Source organism: Erpetoichthys calabaricus, chromosome 1, assembly GCF_900747795.2.
Source record: "Erpetoichthys calabaricus chromosome 1, fErpCal1.3, whole genome shotgun sequence".
Classification (NCBI taxonomy): domain Eukaryota; kingdom Metazoa; phylum Chordata; class Cladistia; order Polypteriformes; family Polypteridae; genus Erpetoichthys; species Erpetoichthys calabaricus.
In genome coordinates, this window is record NC_041394.2 from 172,946,512 (window position 1) to 172,965,001 (window position 18,490).

General features: G+C 37.1%; 1 protein-coding gene across 1 annotated transcript in view; it reads right to left on the reverse strand.

Annotated features, from left to right (window-relative positions):
• The window catches only part of LOC114656855 (chromatin remodeling regulator CECR2), a 193,498-nt gene extending 179,439 nt beyond the window's left edge, over nucleotides 1-14,059 (reverse strand). The window contains 1 exon segment of the mRNA XM_028808445.2: nucleotides 13,726-14,059. Within this exon segment, the coding sequence (XP_028664278.2) occupies nucleotides 13,726-13,845 (120 nt within the window). The 5' untranslated portion in view covers nucleotides 13,846-14,059.
• Nucleotides 14,060-18,490: the final 4,431 nt, after the last annotated feature.

Consider the following 18,490-nt stretch of genomic DNA (forward strand, 5'->3'; position numbering starts at 1 on the left):
TGTACTTTTAGCGCACTGGAGTAATGTTTAAAATTTGTTGTTAGTACACCTGTTAATCAAAAAGATGAGCAGTGCAACTAAAAAAAAAATGCCTGTTTTATCAATTATGATACAATCTATCAATTAAAAATTATAAAAAACGTTGATTGTGAAAGTGATGTGCAAACCACATGCACAAGACAGATAGAATTTTATTTGTCCCCAAAAGGAAATTCGGCTTTTTACAGAAGCTCTTTAAGTAAATACATATATAGATAAGTAAATAAACAAAAGATATATACACACACACTTTGAAGTTTAAAAAAAAAAAAAAAAAACCCTAATGATTATAAAGCAAGACAATTTAAAAGAAAAAAAAACTGACATAGCTGTCAATCACAGTGAGGCATTATGCAGATATATTGGGAGCAAGAACAGACTATAGCACCTTGCCGCACCCACCACATGAAGAACCACCTGGATTGGGAATCAGAGTGCAGTCATGCAATGGGTGACACCTCAGCACAACAGATGTATTGCTGTTAGTGTAAAGGAGCCCAATGGCATTTCTTTACACACTTCTGCTGAAGGATTCGATGGCTAAAAGTAATTATTGTGTTAGTGTGTCATACAGAGGATGTGCAGCATTGTTCATAATGGCACTCAGTTTTAATTCTCTCCTTCGCTACGACCTCCAGGGAGTCCAGAGTGTGACCAATAACTGAGTTTGCCCTTTTAATTAGCTTGTTGATTCAGTGGGCCTCTCTGATGCAATGTTACCTGTCCAGCACACCACAGCATAGAAAAAATCACACTGGCTCAACAGAGTTATAGAAGATGTGAAGGATGTCACTTCTCACATTAAAGAAATACAGCCTCCTAAGGAAGGGGAGCCTGCTCTGCACTGTCTTAAATAGTTCCTCTGTGTTCCAAGACCAGTCCAACCAGTCATTAATATGAACCCCAAGTACTTGGAGTGGACCACCTCTACCTCCACACCTTGAATAGTGACCGGGTTTTGCTGAAGATGCAGACAATTGTCTTTGCAACAAGAAACAAAATTTTTCTACCCAACTCCTATACTTTGTCTTATCCCCTTTACCAATACACCCCCATAAGTAAAGAATCATCTGAGAATTTCTTCAAGTGGCAATTTGTAGTCGGAGGTGTACAGAGTGAAGAGAAAAGGAGACAGGACTGTTCCTAACTGCAGTCTGCCTGACAGAGTCTCGACACCATAGGCTCATCCACCTGCATATCGCCTTAACAGGGATGGCTGGATGGTATTGATAGCAGAAGTCAAAAACATAAATCCTCACAGTGATTCCAGCTTTGTCCATGTGAGAATAAGCCTTGTTGAGCAGATAAATTGCATCCTACACTTCATTCTTTGTCCATGTGAGAATAAGCCTTGTTGAGCAGATAAATTGCATCCTACACTTCATTCTTTGTCCAATAGGCAAACTGCAGTGGATCCAGGAGGTTTACAACAAGAGAACTCATAGTCCAGGATCAGTCTCTCAGAGGTATTCACGATAAGAGATGCAAGTGTCACTGGTTTGTAGTCATTAGGTGAAGAGGCGCTTGCCTTCTTTGGAACTGGAACAATGCAGGAGGTTTTCCACTGCAGTGTCACTTTATGAAGCCTTAGGGACAGACTGAATAGGTGACAGGACACACCACAAAGTTGTTCAACACAGGTTTTAAGAATTTCAGTCCATCTGGTCCCACAGCTTTCATGTTCTTTATGGACAGCCCATACGGATTGTCAGAGTTGGGACTTGTCACTGACCATTCTAGGTGATGTTGTTGGAGTTGTTAATGTAGTAGATGGTGTGGGGAGACTGTTCATTGGAAGAAGGTGGCAGTGGGAAGGAAAATCCGTTAAAAAAATGGTTCAGGGTGTTAGCTTTCTCCACATTCCCTTTTAGCACCTGAGGTCTGGAATGCTCAAAGCCCGTAATTATATCCAGTTCATTCCATTCATTATTCATGTTTTTCTGAGTGAATTTGTTTTGTACTTTAGTTTTGTAAGCTTCCATACTTTCACTCTGCTTTTTCTTTAATACACACTGTACATCCTTCATGTCTATGTCATCAGATTTCAATGGTCTCTCTTTCTCATTCGGAAGACCTTTTAACTCCTTAGTAATCCGGGGTGGTTGTCTGGAGACCAAAACAGAAGTATTGCAACATATTGTGTATGGAGTACATTCACATGTTAGCATTTGTATTTGAATAAGCAATTTTGCCATAAATTTTGCCATGTTGAGCATTAAAAAAACTAAGATGAACACACCCAAATATTAGTACTTATAATAAAATGATAAGAATAGGCCAAGTCAAGCCCAACTGGGAATGGAAAAGAGAAAGCCAAAAATCCACTTTATAAAGACACCATCCGTTCTTATCCATCTGATCAAACAGCACCCCAAGGCAGCTACGACGACGCAACAAGCACAGAAACATGCAAATAACTCTGGCAAAGTATGATTTTCAAGCATTGGCAAAGTCACTAATGACACATATCCACTATAAATAGGTCACAGAGGAATACCTTTATGTAATGGTAGGGATGCGGAGTTCTACCACAGAACACTGAAGAAAAAAGAATGGGAAACCTCTAACATGTAATCAAATATTACTGTAAATAAAAACCAATATGGACCACCTTACCCATAACACAAATGAGACAATGCTATGATAAAATCATAGTGCACATCCCTGGGTAAAGGAATTATGTTCATAGTACATATGCTGAGGTAAAGGAATTATGTACTTTAAGGTAAAATTATATGCTAAGTGAATTCTTGACTCATTTGATAAGGATTATTTATAAAAAAAATTAGGTCTAAATCAGCTGTAGACTTATAAGGATTAAGGTTTCTTTATTTAGTCATGTTTACACAAGAAAACATGAAATTTGCCTTCTCAGTTGCATCTAATAGCAGACATAATGAAATAAGACAGACAAATAGAGACAAGAAAGATTAAGGTAAGGCAGTTAGATAATACATATTTACACCAAAAAAAAGTTTCAGGATATATATCAAAACCTTAATCATTATCACCGATATTTCTTATTGAAAAGTTGTATAGCACCAGGAAGAAAGGAGTTTCTGGAACAATTTGTGTGGGTTTTCAAAGCGACTATCCTTCCTGATTTACTGAAGTTTAGTTCTACATGTAATGGATGACTGTCATCAGTTGAGATGATTTCCAGTTTCTTTAACATTGCCCTCTGACACACACTAGACAAATCATCCACATCAGTCCCAATAACTTTAGCTGCATACTTCGTAATCTGCTGGAGCTTTTTTGAGTTTTGGTTTGTCAGACTATTAAACCAGGCAATGAAACAAAGTGATCACAGACTGGATCAGACTGCAATAAAAGTACAACATGAGGTCCTTGTCTACTTTAAATAGTTTGAGTTTATGGAGGAGAAATAAGCGCTGGTTGCATTTAGAGAATAATTTTTTTGTATTAGTATTCCAGTTAAGATTGTTATCTAGGTAAGTTCCTAAGTATTTATATTCAGTCACTATTTCTACCTCCTCTCCCAGAACTACAATAGGTGAACATACAGATTACTGTCCCTTAAAATCAAATATCATTTCTTTGGTCTTTTTTACATTCAGAGGGAGAGAGTTTTTTTATTGCACCAGTTTACCATACAGTCCACTTGATTTAGATAGTGGCTTTCATCCTCCCCAGATATGCGGCCTATGAGCATGGTGTCATCCGCATACTTGATAATGAAGCAGTGGTCATTATCTGAAAGCCATGATGAAAAATACAAAGAATACTGGAGTAATACAGGCTTCCAGCAAATGAGACTCAAGCTCCCCTCAAAAGGACCATTTGAGAAATTTGAGGACGGGTACTCTCTGAAAATTGACCACTTATTGTATATTACAATGAAAAATAAAGCTAAAGTAGAAATTTCAAAATAGGCTCTGATCCCGTTATACCATTTGTGGTAAGGCTACCATAACAAAACTCCCATCAAATTGAACCGATATGTGGATAAATAATTTTTTTGGAACTCACATTTTCCTAATTTAGAACTGAATTATGTTTACATCATTTACTTTACCATTCTAACAGGAGGCGAGTACATCGATTTTTTTGTATAAACTGAATTGTTGAACTGACGTTACTAGAATCGCCTAATTTGCTTCACGTTTAACTCATGTTTTAATGCATTTCATCATGAAAATTATATCAAGTGTACATATTGGTATTCTAAAATGTTCAGAGAACTGTAATATCATGAATGTAACGTACTCTGTGTGGCAATCACTGCCTGCGTGCTCCTGTCGGCATAAGAGAGCCTGTTCAAGAAGCACATCATAAATTAATGACTGGGTCAGGGTAAAAAAAAAAAGACAACATTTGCCAATTTCATATGTGTACAATTAATGGTATTCCATGTGTCATTCCCCACAAAAAAAAGTGTCTTAATGGTTATGATGAATAAATAATAAATGACTGAAGTTGCTAGTGACGTTGTCTTAAGGATTCCGCATGCCGGGTTTGACATCTGTTGCCAGATGTAGTCTATGTGAAGCATGTTTTCCATGAATCTGTATGGGGTTTTCCTAATCTCCTCACATCTTTATTGCAAAATAGGTTAACTGGAAATTACATTAGCAGGGTCTCTAATATTGTTACTGATGCGAGATTATGCAGCAGTGAAGCGTGACAGTGTCATTACATCATGCAAAATTTGTGATGGATTATATAAAAAAAAATAAATACATAAAAACTTTTAAACAATGTACTTGCAATGACATTATATTTAAAAGCCTCAATGTAATAAATATTCTAATGCTCAGACAAAAACAGTTTGGTCAAGGCAGTAACAGGTATGCTAACACAAGCAGTTCAAAGTACAAGCGAGTATTCTATCTGCTGAATAAGGCTAAGGAACTATTTGCCCTTGGTATGAAAAGGAGAAGCCACACATCCCATTTTTGATCTCCTGGTGCACAGAACTGTGTATTCAGTGCTATGTTTTGGTTTACTGTATGCATGTTTGATTGGTGCAACCCAGATATTACTTATTATAGTACAAACCTGTGACACTTTTTGCTCTAAGCTATTGCACTCCGGTATATTTCTTGTGAATCAAAAATATTGTAGGGTTTTGTAATTTGTCACATATGCTCAAAATCTGCCCTGCCAACATTAAACTTAACAGTTTTAGTCTTTGCATCTCCACTCTTCCAAAACACTGAAAACTGTATCATGTTATGGTCAGTTGACCCTAATGATTCAATCACCTCTACACCCTCAATTCTATACTATAATAATATCCAAATGTATAGAAGACATAATCTGGTGTTCTAATGTGGAAAGGAAGTCAAGCCTAGTGACAGGAACAATAATTGAATAGGTTATTTTTCAGTACGTACCAATTACTTCAAACCTACAAAAATTTCTTGCATGTCTCTTTTTTACTCGCTTCTGAAGCCAAATAATGCAGCCACACGCCTCCCCAAGGATGCAGTTTCTTGTAAAAATCACTCCCAAGAATATACTGTACTACTTGTTTCACTGAAGACACATATCCCTCCACACCAAAATATGCTATGTGAACCAAATACTTGAACACTTTTTTCTTTAAACTGCATTATCACGCAGGTGAAGGCATAGCATTCAATGCTGTAATAATCAAAAATCCTTTTAAGCATATAAAAAGACAGCTTTAATAAAATACCAAAGAAAAATAGAAGCATGGTATTGAGTAGAAAATAGTTTTATATATTGCAACAACTGGTGTCTGGTTAAGCTAGCAGGCAGCACCCATAACTTGCACTGCAATAGAAAAGTATTGTTGCCAGCTCACTCAACCTGAATAGCAGCCGTTTGCTCATTACATTATAGTTTTCCTACAGTTTAAATGTCTTTACTTAAAACCAGCATCTAGCAGAGCCCACACAGCTGCAAATCATAGGAGTCATAGGATCATAGGATGGGGATGATTCTTAGCACTACTCTCCTTACAAACACACCCTTATCCCTTTTTACCTCTTTGGCTCATCAATGGTCTCCACTTTATGTGGATATCTGTTTATGCACGTGTCCAGCACCTGCACCCTCATACTTTCTTTGAGCAGACACAGTGACCTCAGAATCTGCGTATTAAAGAATTCTACATTTTTCAAATACATTAACAGAAAAATATTAACCGAACGAAAACAAGATAAAATGCATTAGCAGAGTAATCATAAATAAGCATGCATAACATATATAAATTCCTTTAACATTAATTAAAAAAATAAATACTGCAATTAATTCATGCATCTAGATATCTTCCTCTAAAACCCAAACAGTTCATCATCACACCCTATGCATTCTGGATTCAGTTGAGGCATGCTCAAGTGTTGGGTAGACCCAAAAAAAAAAAAAATAATTAAACCTTGGATGCTCTATATTTGTGTAGGAAGGTAATAAGTATTGAACAATTGAGAAACTGAAGTTGTGTTTCACAAAGCAGAAGTAATGACGACTAGAACAAGAAACCTAAAACTTCTTGTTTACACATGGAATGGGAGAAGGATGATTTCCTCATTAAATCCAACTCCAATTCCAAAATACCTGGAATGACATTTAAAAAATGACACACAAGACCCAATGAAAGATTTCCCAGCCTAAAGTAAGCTACAAAGAAGAAAGATCAAGAAATTAGAATTGAATTAATGGCACAACAGTCTAGTTTCACATGGCATAACATCAGATGGAAAGCAGCGACACTGACAACATACAGCAAATGCAAAACAGAAAAAGACATTTAAACACATATGTTCGATGAGGCATTTCTGTAGGCAGCATGGTTATGATTCTGAGATTAAGAATAAAAAAAATAAAAATTTAAAAAATTGTGGCTATCAAGAAAATGCATTTATCAAGAAATATGGTGACACTGTGTTGTGAAGAAATTGTAAGACAACACAAGGATCAGCTAAGAATGGATTCTGAGAGTTCAAGCGTTCCTCTCTTCATACGGATGTGGTAGACATGGCCCCATTGCTTTATTTACACATGAATGATGTTGGAGGATATGAGCACCAAAGGGAAGAGGTGTTCTGATTTGCCATTGAAAAGGCATACATGTGGAGATATTATTTCACGCTCTCGTTGAACTCCCTGACAAGATCCACCTGCCCATTTGTAAACTTGTCTCCATTACCACTGATGGTGCCCCCACAATGGTAGTCAGAGACAACTGTTCTATTACCTTGTGTAAATGACACAGTTCTTTCCTGAGCTTTATTCGTTATCATCGCATTATCTATCAACAAGCTTTGTGCGGCAAGGTTTTGAAAATGAAAGATGTCATGGATTTTGCAATTAAAACTGCACTGTCTACCAAGATGGCTATTCCATGCACACATGGAGAATACTGATGCAGAACTGGTTACTGTATCATAATACGGGATAGCTGGGCAAAGGTTTATTTATAAAAAAAAAAAAAACACCCACACACACACACACCACATGTAATGGAAAAGTTACAACTACCTTCAGGAAATCAGCAATGTCAAAACATATTATACTTTCTAAATATTCAGTCAGAACTTCAGTATTGGGGCATAGCAGCAACGAAGCTGGACAGTGACTGTTACATTGAGCAAGTTCAGAGCATCTCTTTAGAGTCTGACAGATGCTTTACTGACTTTGCACCACCCAAGTTAGTCACCATGTACATGTGTTTCCTGTTTGGCACAAATATCGACGTAAATGCCATTACCTCTAAAATGTAATCACTTTTTCCTCCTGGACACAACTTTAGTGGAGAATAAAATCATTACCCAGCAGAATGACATTCAGATGAAATCCAGGGCATCCACTACCATGAAGGTCGAATTCTTCAGGACAAGTATCCTAACATAAGGAGAAGTGCCTTCTGCCTGTCAGCCATTTTTTCTCCAACATGAAAATAATAAAGCCAAATTTCAATCCACTATGACAGATGACCACTTATCAACCTGCCAGAGACTTTCAACCAGCTACTATACACCCCTATTATGAAAAATCAGTAGCCTCTTACCATTGCTAAACATACCATTAAAGCTAAGAAATTAATTGATCTCCCATTGTTTAAATTAGAAAGTGTATCAACTAATTATCAGTACCTTTTATGCAAGTCTGCATTCTAGGGTTGAAGGTGGCAAAATTACATTTTGGGTATGAAAATGTTGGGCACCCCTGCACTAAACAATGTCTCCAAGTTTCTTCAAGAACTTTGAAATACTTCAATAGCAGTAGTAGAAATATTTAAAATTAAAATTTATAGCAATCATGAACTAAAGTGTGAATTTTATGATAACACTAGGGGGCTCTGCTTGCTTTGCTCGCCCACCCCAGGGTTTGGTTTACTGGATATACAATTTAAAGAGATTGTTATTTTCATGGGAATTGTTACATATGCATTATTTTCACTTTTGTAAAAACAATACTTGTCCTTTATTTCCGGCCCCGGCTGTGGTTAAATCTCTCTCGCAGGACATATAACGCTGCTCGTGTTGTGAAGGGGGTGCGGCTGAACGCACACTACGGAGATGCCGTCGGATCATCTGCGGTCTTTCTGCTGCGTGTTCTTTTTGTCGCACTGCACATTGATCATTTAAAAGCCTGTACAGCAGCGGTCCTTTTGCCACTTCGCGTCTCTGCCGCTCACGTTGTTGGATCATCTGCTAGCAAGCTGCATGTTCTGCTTGTTGGCTGTCATTGTTTTAAGAGCTGGGAGCACATGATGTCTGTCTGCCAAAAGCATTCCAACAACTGATTTGTTAGATGTCTGTGAACTTGTTTTAAGTGTTGTCTCACTGCCTTCTCTCGCGGGACATCATATTGTCTTCCGAGAAGATCACATCACGTCTCATCTCCCTCCCAGGATTATTTTTTTATAATAGAGTAAATTAACACAATCATGATATGATGTATGCTTTTGTAAAAACTATCTTGGGAAAACAATTACCGTATATACTCACGTATAAGTCGGGTCTTGAAACCCCCCCCCAAAAAAAAAAAAAACCAATCAATCATTTAAAAAAAAAAAAAAAAGACCCCAACTTGTACGCCCATTCAAAACTACACCTTTTTTACATCTTCTCGCCTCCCCCAATCTTATACCAGTTTCTCAGACATATCGAATTTTGATGCAGCAACGCAGTTAATTTCTTTCACTACTTAAACGCATTTTAATTTAAAACCAGCTTTATATTTTCTTCTGATTGAACACTCCATCGTAGATAAGGGATGCCCTTGCGATAAAGGCGTATAAGGGTGTGAGATACAAAAAAATAAATAAAACAGTGCAAACGTCGCTTCGGAATAATTTGGGTATTACCGTGTGGACACATAGGCACAATACGTAGAAAAAAGGCAGTGTGCTCCGCGGTTACTTTCTTAGGTGGGCGTTAGCATATCATAATCTCTTGGATCAATAGCGTGAATTTTCCGCATTCAGCTTATATGACCGACATTATAAATACCGGAAATTATACAGTAAAATCATGCCCCCACTTATCTGCGGGAGAACTTAAACGCGAGTATACAGTATATGGTAGGTTGCATCATAGCAAGAATTAAAAACGAAGATTCCAAATTTATTTATTTTTATTTTTTTAAAACTTTTTTCACCTGTTAAAACATAAGGCTCCTTTGATGCCTAACAAAATCTGAAGATCACAAAATGAAAAATGATTGAAAAATAAATGAAAACAAACTGCCAATAGCATTAGATATCTTAAGCAGTGAAAAACCATTAAAATGAGCCTTTACCTGCACAGTCAGAAACAGGCAATACTAACCATTATCAATCAATTCATTATCAGACTCTTAACAGTTCAGGTGTGCAGTCAGGGCAGCATTCTATACATGGAGCCCTTGTTGATAATATTCTGCAATTGCCTACACATCTACATTATGGCAATTTAAATTTAATCATTAGATAAAACATCTGCTAAAACTAAAATGAGGGTAATTATCTACAGTAGATGGTATAAAATTAGAGTATATTAAATGAAAAACTATTACAAGTATATATGTATGTATTAGTCTGATGATACAATAACAAACACAAAGCAAATTCAAGGCATTTAAGCATTTCAACATTTAGAGGCACATGATCTCCTACACTGTGGGAGGCACAGTAGCTAGTGCTACTACTTAACAGGCACATAATCCCATGTCCAAATCTTGCGCTGGCTTGCCGAGGTGAATAATGTCCTTGTCTGCATGCATTTTTCTCTAGGTAAGTTTTCCCTCATATGTCCCCCAAGATGTTCATGTTAGGTTAACAGGTGACTCTAAATTGATCTTCGAGAGTGCTAGTGTGCTCTACTGTGCAAGAGAAGTAAGTGCCCAAGAGGCTGCACACATAGAACAGAAGCATGCGGTCTACAGCATGTGAAAGTAGGTGGTAGCAATTCATACGTATAGGTGTGGCAAACTTGAGAGGGTGGGTGTTCAAAATTCAAAAAAAAAAAAAAAATCCAACACTAGACTAATCACTCACTTCCACTGACAAAATACAATAAATATTCTCCAATACAGTTATGCCTTTTTCAATTGTTTAATTTTTTTTAAATATTCTTTCCTAAATGAAAAGCAAAAAGATGTGATCTATGTCATATAGAGTAAAGAGCGGCAGATACCAAATACTTTCGTTAGTTTCAACTTGTTTCATGGAAAATTGGGATTCTACTTTTAAATAGTGGATGGGTGTCGATACTTTTGGCAGTGTCCATAATTTGCTCTAATCCAAAGTACGAGTGCCTCAAAAATGTTTGTTCTAAATTAGTTAAGTGAAATACTACTGCCTCAACCCATTGAAAAGACGAGTTACAGACTCTCAGTACTGAACATGAACACTACAAGAAAGGCTTTAGATACAAGTGGTAATTGAAACAATGTTTCTGGTTGTGACTTAAATGACTTCTACACATCTGGGGAGTATTTTTAAAACACTTTATGCTGGTACCAATATTTCTAATCAGTAACTAGATTTTAAACAGCATCCTTCTGTTCTGAAATACCATGCCAACAAACTTCACAAATAAACAAACAGTTAAACTTTTAAAATGATTTTACAGAGTTGTAGAGTAAACCAGAGACCTGAATTAAACAATTTTGGAATTGAAGTGCTTCACATCATCTGCCAATTTAGAACTATGCAGACATTCTTGTTCCCTTAAAAGTGTAAGTCAAAAGCCTAAAAAGAAAAAGTGCAAATATATATAAACCTGCCTCCTACAATTTCTTTTTAAATTGTTAAAATGTTTAAATTGTTATCAAAGTGTAAACCAATGTTTTCCTTCCTGTAAAAGGCCACCAATATATTGATACTTCATAAGATGTGATAAAAACTGAACTGTTACCCTACAGTATTGTAAGTTTATAGGGTTATTGTCAAGTGTACAGTGAAATTCTTACTTCCACTTGCTAATCAACATGCCATGGAATATGAAAAACATCACAACACTTACACACATTTTGGACAAAATGTAACCATATTGCTAACATTGTAGCACTTCTATTATAACCAAACTTTTTTCTTTTTGTTACGGCAGTTTATAATCCTCATAAAAAAGACAAACCAAGACCAAACTTACATTTGGAATGAGTTAAAACAAAAAAAAAAAAAATATATTATATATTATATATACATACAGAGAGACAGAGAACACAGGGAAGAGATATTGGAACTGACCAAACACCAAAGGTGATCAAAAGCATAAAGAATTTCAACTTTTTCAATCCAAGGCAACAGCAGACTTGATGTGGTGCAGGGGTAAAATGAAGACTATGTTCTGTTAGCAGACAAGCGATTCACAATTATCTGTCAGAAACACCATGTTATGAGTCAAGACTAGTAGCAACATGAATCTCTTGACCCAATTCTGGCATACTACTAAATTTTTAAAGAACAATTGTTAGAAATTCACAACACATGTAATTTGAAAACATGAATAGGGAGATTAAAACACTCCAACAAATGTGCATTAGCAATTAAGATGATTTGAGAATTTATATCTGGTGCTTTCACAATGTCACCAAGGAGGTAACATGGGGGGCTGTAGGTGTCCATGTGAAGACAGTACATGTCTCTCTAACCATGTTTTTTCCAGTGTTCTTTGATATTCTAATCAACAACATAACTATTTCTCTTACAAACTGAGTAACTTGCATTGGTAAAACAACTAGAATGTGGTTTACACTGCAGAGGAATACTTTTATTGTGAAAAGGCTATTAGAACATTTCTTCAGTTCTCTTAATCTTATTTATTACCATCAAGACAGCTGTTCATGGTGCAACATTGAAAATGCTTACTTTTTCTGAGTAAATTAGCTGTAAATGCTTCTTCCAATGCACAGCATAAAATTACAGTAGAAACTGAAGATGACTAAGTCTAAGACTCTAACTGAAACAGCAAAGTGATGATAGCGAAGATGTGTGGCGGATTCATGGTGGCTTTCCTAAATTTGGATGGCAAGTTTAAACAGCATTCTTCTATAAAATAAACACACATCGGATGGACAGATGACAGCCAATAACACAACCTGATAGAGATGAAACAGAAGCATGCCTTCAGGAAAGAGTTCTGCAAGACTCAACTGTCTAATCTTATAAAAAAAACCTTTTTCCTCTACTAATTGCCATTCCTTTAATCTTTATATTGCACTTAGCACTTGTTAAAGCAGTACTGTATATAAAAAGTTTACCTCACTGAAAAATTGGTGACCAGAAACAAAGGGTTCTATTCCTCTCAACAACACCCATTGCCTGTGGTCTGATTGTAGGAATTCAACAGGGAAATTTGCTGTTTACGTCTTCTGACACAAATGAGTTTAGTTCGGTTAAGTAAGACCAAATTTAAAATAGATAATTTACATTTGGCTGCAATCAATAGGGGGGAAAAAACAATCTTACCACACACGCTAAAGTCAGTGAGCGACGGTTTTTGAAGAATACCATGTTTTTTTAAATGTATGCAACGCGTTTAAAAAGTGGACAGCATATGCCTGTTTGTAATCGACCACAATAAACCGTACATATACCGGGCGGATTAGAGGGCAGCGGTTGCTACAATACAAACCAACTTGCAGCCCCTGGTAAGATTGTCACGCTCAGAAAATGCATGCTGAACCTTCTGTAAGCCAAGCACAACCTTCAAGTGGTGACACATTTATGTTAAAAAAATAAATCATTCTACGAAAGCACATGCAGTTAAAAAAAAAAAAAAAAAAAAAGTCCAGATCAAGAGTAAAATAAGTAATACTTAAAGTGCCGAAACAAACAAAACTTGGGGGCTGCTTTATCCGAACATGAACTGAAATTTAACAGTTGCTTGCGCTTAAGAAAAAAAATTGGGCACAAGTATAAATCAATTTTAACTTTTTTTAAAAAAAAGCTTTCAAACAAAACCGCGATTTAAGCTTGGTACGTACAATATCTGATATTGCTGATATTAAGATATTCTACACATATTAAGAATTATGTATCAATTTTAAATCCAAATATATTACTTCAAAAAGTTAGATCATCATGATTTAACTTTAAATTGTTTAATCACCATCGAGAATATCTCGTTCACAACGCAAACGGAACAAGCAACACCACGTGGTACAGCAGAGGGGCTATTATCAAAACAAAAGACAATGCTTTACAAATAACAATAAGACGCCGGGCGAGAAGCAAACCTCGCAGGCATGGGCAAATAATGGACTCACCTCAATTTCAAAGTCCGGCAGGCCGAAAGCGGTCCTGAACATTGAGCAAAAGTGGGCTATGGCGGGGACTTCCCACCAAGAACGAATTTCTTCCACAGAAACTAAACATTCCTGGGACATTTTCCCCCAAAAACAAAGTTGAAAGGGCACACGTAATTTCTTACATTAGAAAGCCTGACCCGTGTTACTCCGCGAATGGAATAAAAAGGTGTTTGAGTATACCGTTCTACGTTTACGTACTGCGGAATATCGTAATTAGAAGTTAAAACTGCTCTAGCTCAGTCTTAAACCACAGCTACCTAAAGAGTACAATCAACTTCAATTAAGATTTCACAAGTAGTGAACAGATGGAGGAGCCAACCATCTCGCACGCGTGCTGGGCTCATGCACCATCAAAATTCGAGAAATTAGTTCTCTCTCTACACTGGCCTGTACTGTTCAAGATGATTTTATGAAAGGAACATCATTTATTTAATCAGCTGATATGTAGAAATAACGAAAATGGCACGACAAGGGGCACTCTCCGCTAAACGGTAAATTCATACACCCCTATTTCAAAAATGGGATGAGTCCCATTTAAAGGGAAAGCTTGGGAACATCCCTGGATGCCTGAAAAAAAAAACGTGTGCTGCTCTCCGATGGGTATTTGAATGGTACCCTGCGGCGGTGCGGGATCATTCTTTCGTAGCAAAGAGCATCTGCCATTCTACCGATAAAAGCGAATTACTGGCGCTGGTACAGCAGTCTACGCATGCTCGTGTTATGTATAAAAAGTCGGTTACATATGTCAGTATTTCACTGAAAGTTTGCCTCCGTAGTGGACTGTTATAGTTAGTTTGTGTTTACTTGCTAAAGAAGTAACCTTCTTGATAATGGAAAATTTAAGACCGAGTTAAAGATTATATACCTAAACGCTGTTTAAAAATCAAGACGATTTTGTTATTTAATTCACCAGATCAGATGTTCAGCATTATAAAATTTGAAAGTTGAGTATATTGGTTAAACAAGATACAAGTACTTTTAAGAGTCAACTCTCATTCAATATTAATTCTGTGCAGTCAACACTTTTCACTGTTTATATTCAATAGATATGATGCCTGTTAAAATCTGGTAGCCTTTACCACGTGTGCTTTGCTTTAACAAGCTATGCAATGCCAGGATACAGTTAGAAAGACAAAATTATGTTTGTCTATAGGATTCCTGTGCACAGGCTCCAGTTTTCTTTTAAATGCAAACACATTCCATTACCCTCTGTCACTATACAGCCTCTCCTTTTGTTTCTCCGCCCCACCGTAACCTTAACCGCCCATTTACTTTGACCTTTCCTGATAACTAGTGGTGTGGTTGCTAAGCAGTACTGTCATTTATTTTTAACATACCATTCTCAGACCCACTTAATGTATTTCAGGGTCATGGGGGTTGGGATGGAGCTGGGGCCTATCTGAGCAACACTAGGATCAAGGCAGGAATCACCCATCACATGGTCCACTCAGGTACATAGCCACAAAGGTGTCACTCTGGAATCGCCAGTCAACATGACACATATTAAAAAAATGTTTAGGAGTTAGGGTGGCTTACTTGTTATAACCAGAGATATGGGTTCACTTCCTAGTCCAGTCATAGTCTGTATGCCATTCTCTTTCTCTTGTGTCTGTCTAAGGATTACCTGAGTATTTTGGTAAAATGGCATCATTTAAATTGGTATGATGAGTGTATACACAAAAATGCTGTGTAAAGAAGTGATTCCCCATTATGGCTTATAACTAATACTGCCAAGGATGAACTCCAGCTCCTCGCCACACTATATTAGAAAAATCACTTTAGAAAATGAACAATACTTTTTCTTCTTCTTTTGGCTGCTCCCGTTAGGGGTCACCACAGATAATTATCTTTTTCCATATCTTCCTGTCCTCTGGATATTGCTCCGTTACACCCACCGCCTGCATGTCCTCTCTCATCACATCCATAAACCTCCTCTTAGGTCCTTCTCTTTTCCTCTTACTTGACAGCTCCAACCATAAAATTCTTCTCCCAATATATTTAACGTCCATACCCTCACCTATGGTCATGAGCTATGGATAATGGCCAAAAGAATGAGATTGTGGGTAGAAGTGGACAAAATGAACATTCTCTGCAGGTGGCTGGGCTCTCCCTTAGAGATAGGGTGAGAAGTGAAGACATCCAGGAGATGCTTGGAGTAGAGCTGCTGACCATGTCAAGAGGAGCCAACTGAAGTGGTTTGGGCATCTGATATGGATGCCTTCTAGAAGCATCCCTGTGGAGGTTTTATGGGCGCGACCAGCTGAGAGGAGACCCCAGGGAAGACACAGAACTAGCTGGGAAGATTATATCTCCCAGATGGCCTGGGAAAACCTTGGGATCCCATATTATAAGTTGGCAAGTGTGGCTGGAGAAAAGGACTTATGGGCATCACTGCTAAGACTGTTGATCCTGTGACCTGGCTTCAAATAAGCAGTGGGAAATGAATGATGAATGAAAAATTTCTACTTTTTATTTACCTCATCTTTAAAATTTTAGAGTCCTTATGTTTAAAGATTTTTTTCCAGTACAAGGTGCATCAAAAGAATAAAGTCCTTTATTCTAAAATTTATAAAATTGTTCATGGATTCATGTGTGAAAATATCCACACAGCAAAACAATAGGAAACTACAAGTGGCAAAAAAAAAGATTTTAAAACACTGTGAAATATTCATATATGGAGCATGCTAATCAACCTCATATATATGCAGTCACAAAGCTGCAGATCTTTTTTGGTTAGTAGAGCAGCCTCTTCCCCCTAACTAAGCAAGACTTGAACACCTGTGAAAGGTGTCTGGTCATGCTCCACAACAGAGAGCACAAAATCATATGTGGCATCTCTCCTCTACACTCTGGAGGTCCAGGAAAGTTGCAAAGTACCATTATCTGTGTGGGCAGCCACTATTACCTGACACATGTAATGACACAATTGCCTTTGCAATTAGTACAGGCCATATGACATACTCAGGCTTAGCCACCACATACAGCACCATCTTGTTTGTCAAAGCCACTTTGCCTCAAAATAAATGAATCACAGGTTTAGACAGGCCATCAAAGTACAATGTTTGCCACATCTTGGATTACTTGTGAGTTAATGGAATGTAACTGCTTACAGTGAACAAAAGCAGCTTCATTCTTGTTAGGTGTCCGTATTGCAAAAGTGCAAAAACGTGTCCAATTACATTAGGGTATCTGGACACTGCTTCAAATTACCTTTTTTATTTGGCAAAAACATTTGGGTTTTTTATGTATGTACACCCAAATCATACAAAAAGTAGATGTAGTGCCTCGCTAGTTGGTTAATGGCTTCCAGTGCAGCAGGCATGAAAGACTGAAGCTTAATGGAGAAATTTCTGACCTGTCAGCCTGTTCCCTGAAAAGTAAGAACAGGTAGTAATTATAAACTGATGAAAACCAAAACTTTTTGTCAGTGCAAATACATTGCATTGGTCCCTTTAAAAGAAAACCAATATATAGTCTGTACATCATATTCATCACTTTTGAGGTGTAATATATTTGTCACATCAAAACACATAATAAAGGCTCAGTGACATGAATTATTATACTTGTGAGTCGTCATATAGCTGGTTTGACTGTATTACCCTGCTTGATCAAAGGTGTTGTCATTTTCAAATTTCTCCTAAATGTTGCATATGCATGGGTCAGAGTTGCTGTAAATTTACATAAGCTTTCGTGTCAGATTTTCTTTTACAAATCCCAAAGTTTGTGTGAGAAGTTGCATAGCACATTTCAGTCATATTTTTGTGTGTACCAAGCTTTATAAATGAGCCCCCAGTGGCTTTCTATGCTAACTGTTTTCTCTTATCATTGACACTGCCAATGTAAGCTCTACCCCCTAATATGTGGAAATTGCTAGAGTATACTTGTTTTTCTTTTTTAACATTTCATTGTCTTTCATAAACCCTATTAAACCTCAGATTTCATGTTCCTGTTACCTAATCAGCTAGGCCATAGAGAACAAGAATTTTTTTCCTGTGCTTGCTGACCATTTTTGCTTCTTTTGTGCCCAGGTTTGGGATTTTGCCAGTTCTTGAAGCTGAGTGAAAAAGAATAATATGAGTTTGGTAATGCTGCAGGACTATGATTCCTTTGCATGACTAACCAATAGGTGTAATACTTTAGTCAGTTTTGCATACTTGTGAACACATGTTGGTATAATATTTACAAATTAGCTATATATCAATCTATCATTAAAGAAGATTGGAACCTGTGATGTACTACTACTGACATGCTGACACGATCCTTTCAAGAGGAAGTGGCGAGAGTTTTGTGTTCTGAGGAATGAGAGTTAATTAAAAGACAAATTTTGTTCCTAAAAACTTTGTTTTTTGGTTGCCGCTAAGGAGCTGCGTGGGAATATTTAAAGCTTTCATTTCCTTTAGAAGTGTGTTTTGCTTTTTTTCTCTCACACAGGAACAAAAGCAGCTGAGTCATAGCAACGGATATTTAAAAGTAACAGCGATTCCTTAGTGTGAAAAAAATCAAAGCATATAAAGAATAATTGGATAGAGCACCATATACCTCTCTTAAGTATTAATTCTAGTAGTGAGTGGGGACACAAATGTTCATATGTAAGAAAGCATTAATTTTAAGTACAGGTAGAAGGCTAACTTCAAAGTGGTTAGGAGAGGGGCTCCGCAGTACATAGACATGCATTTACTGAGAAAATGCCAATCAGGTACAAGCGGCTGCAGAAACAGACAAG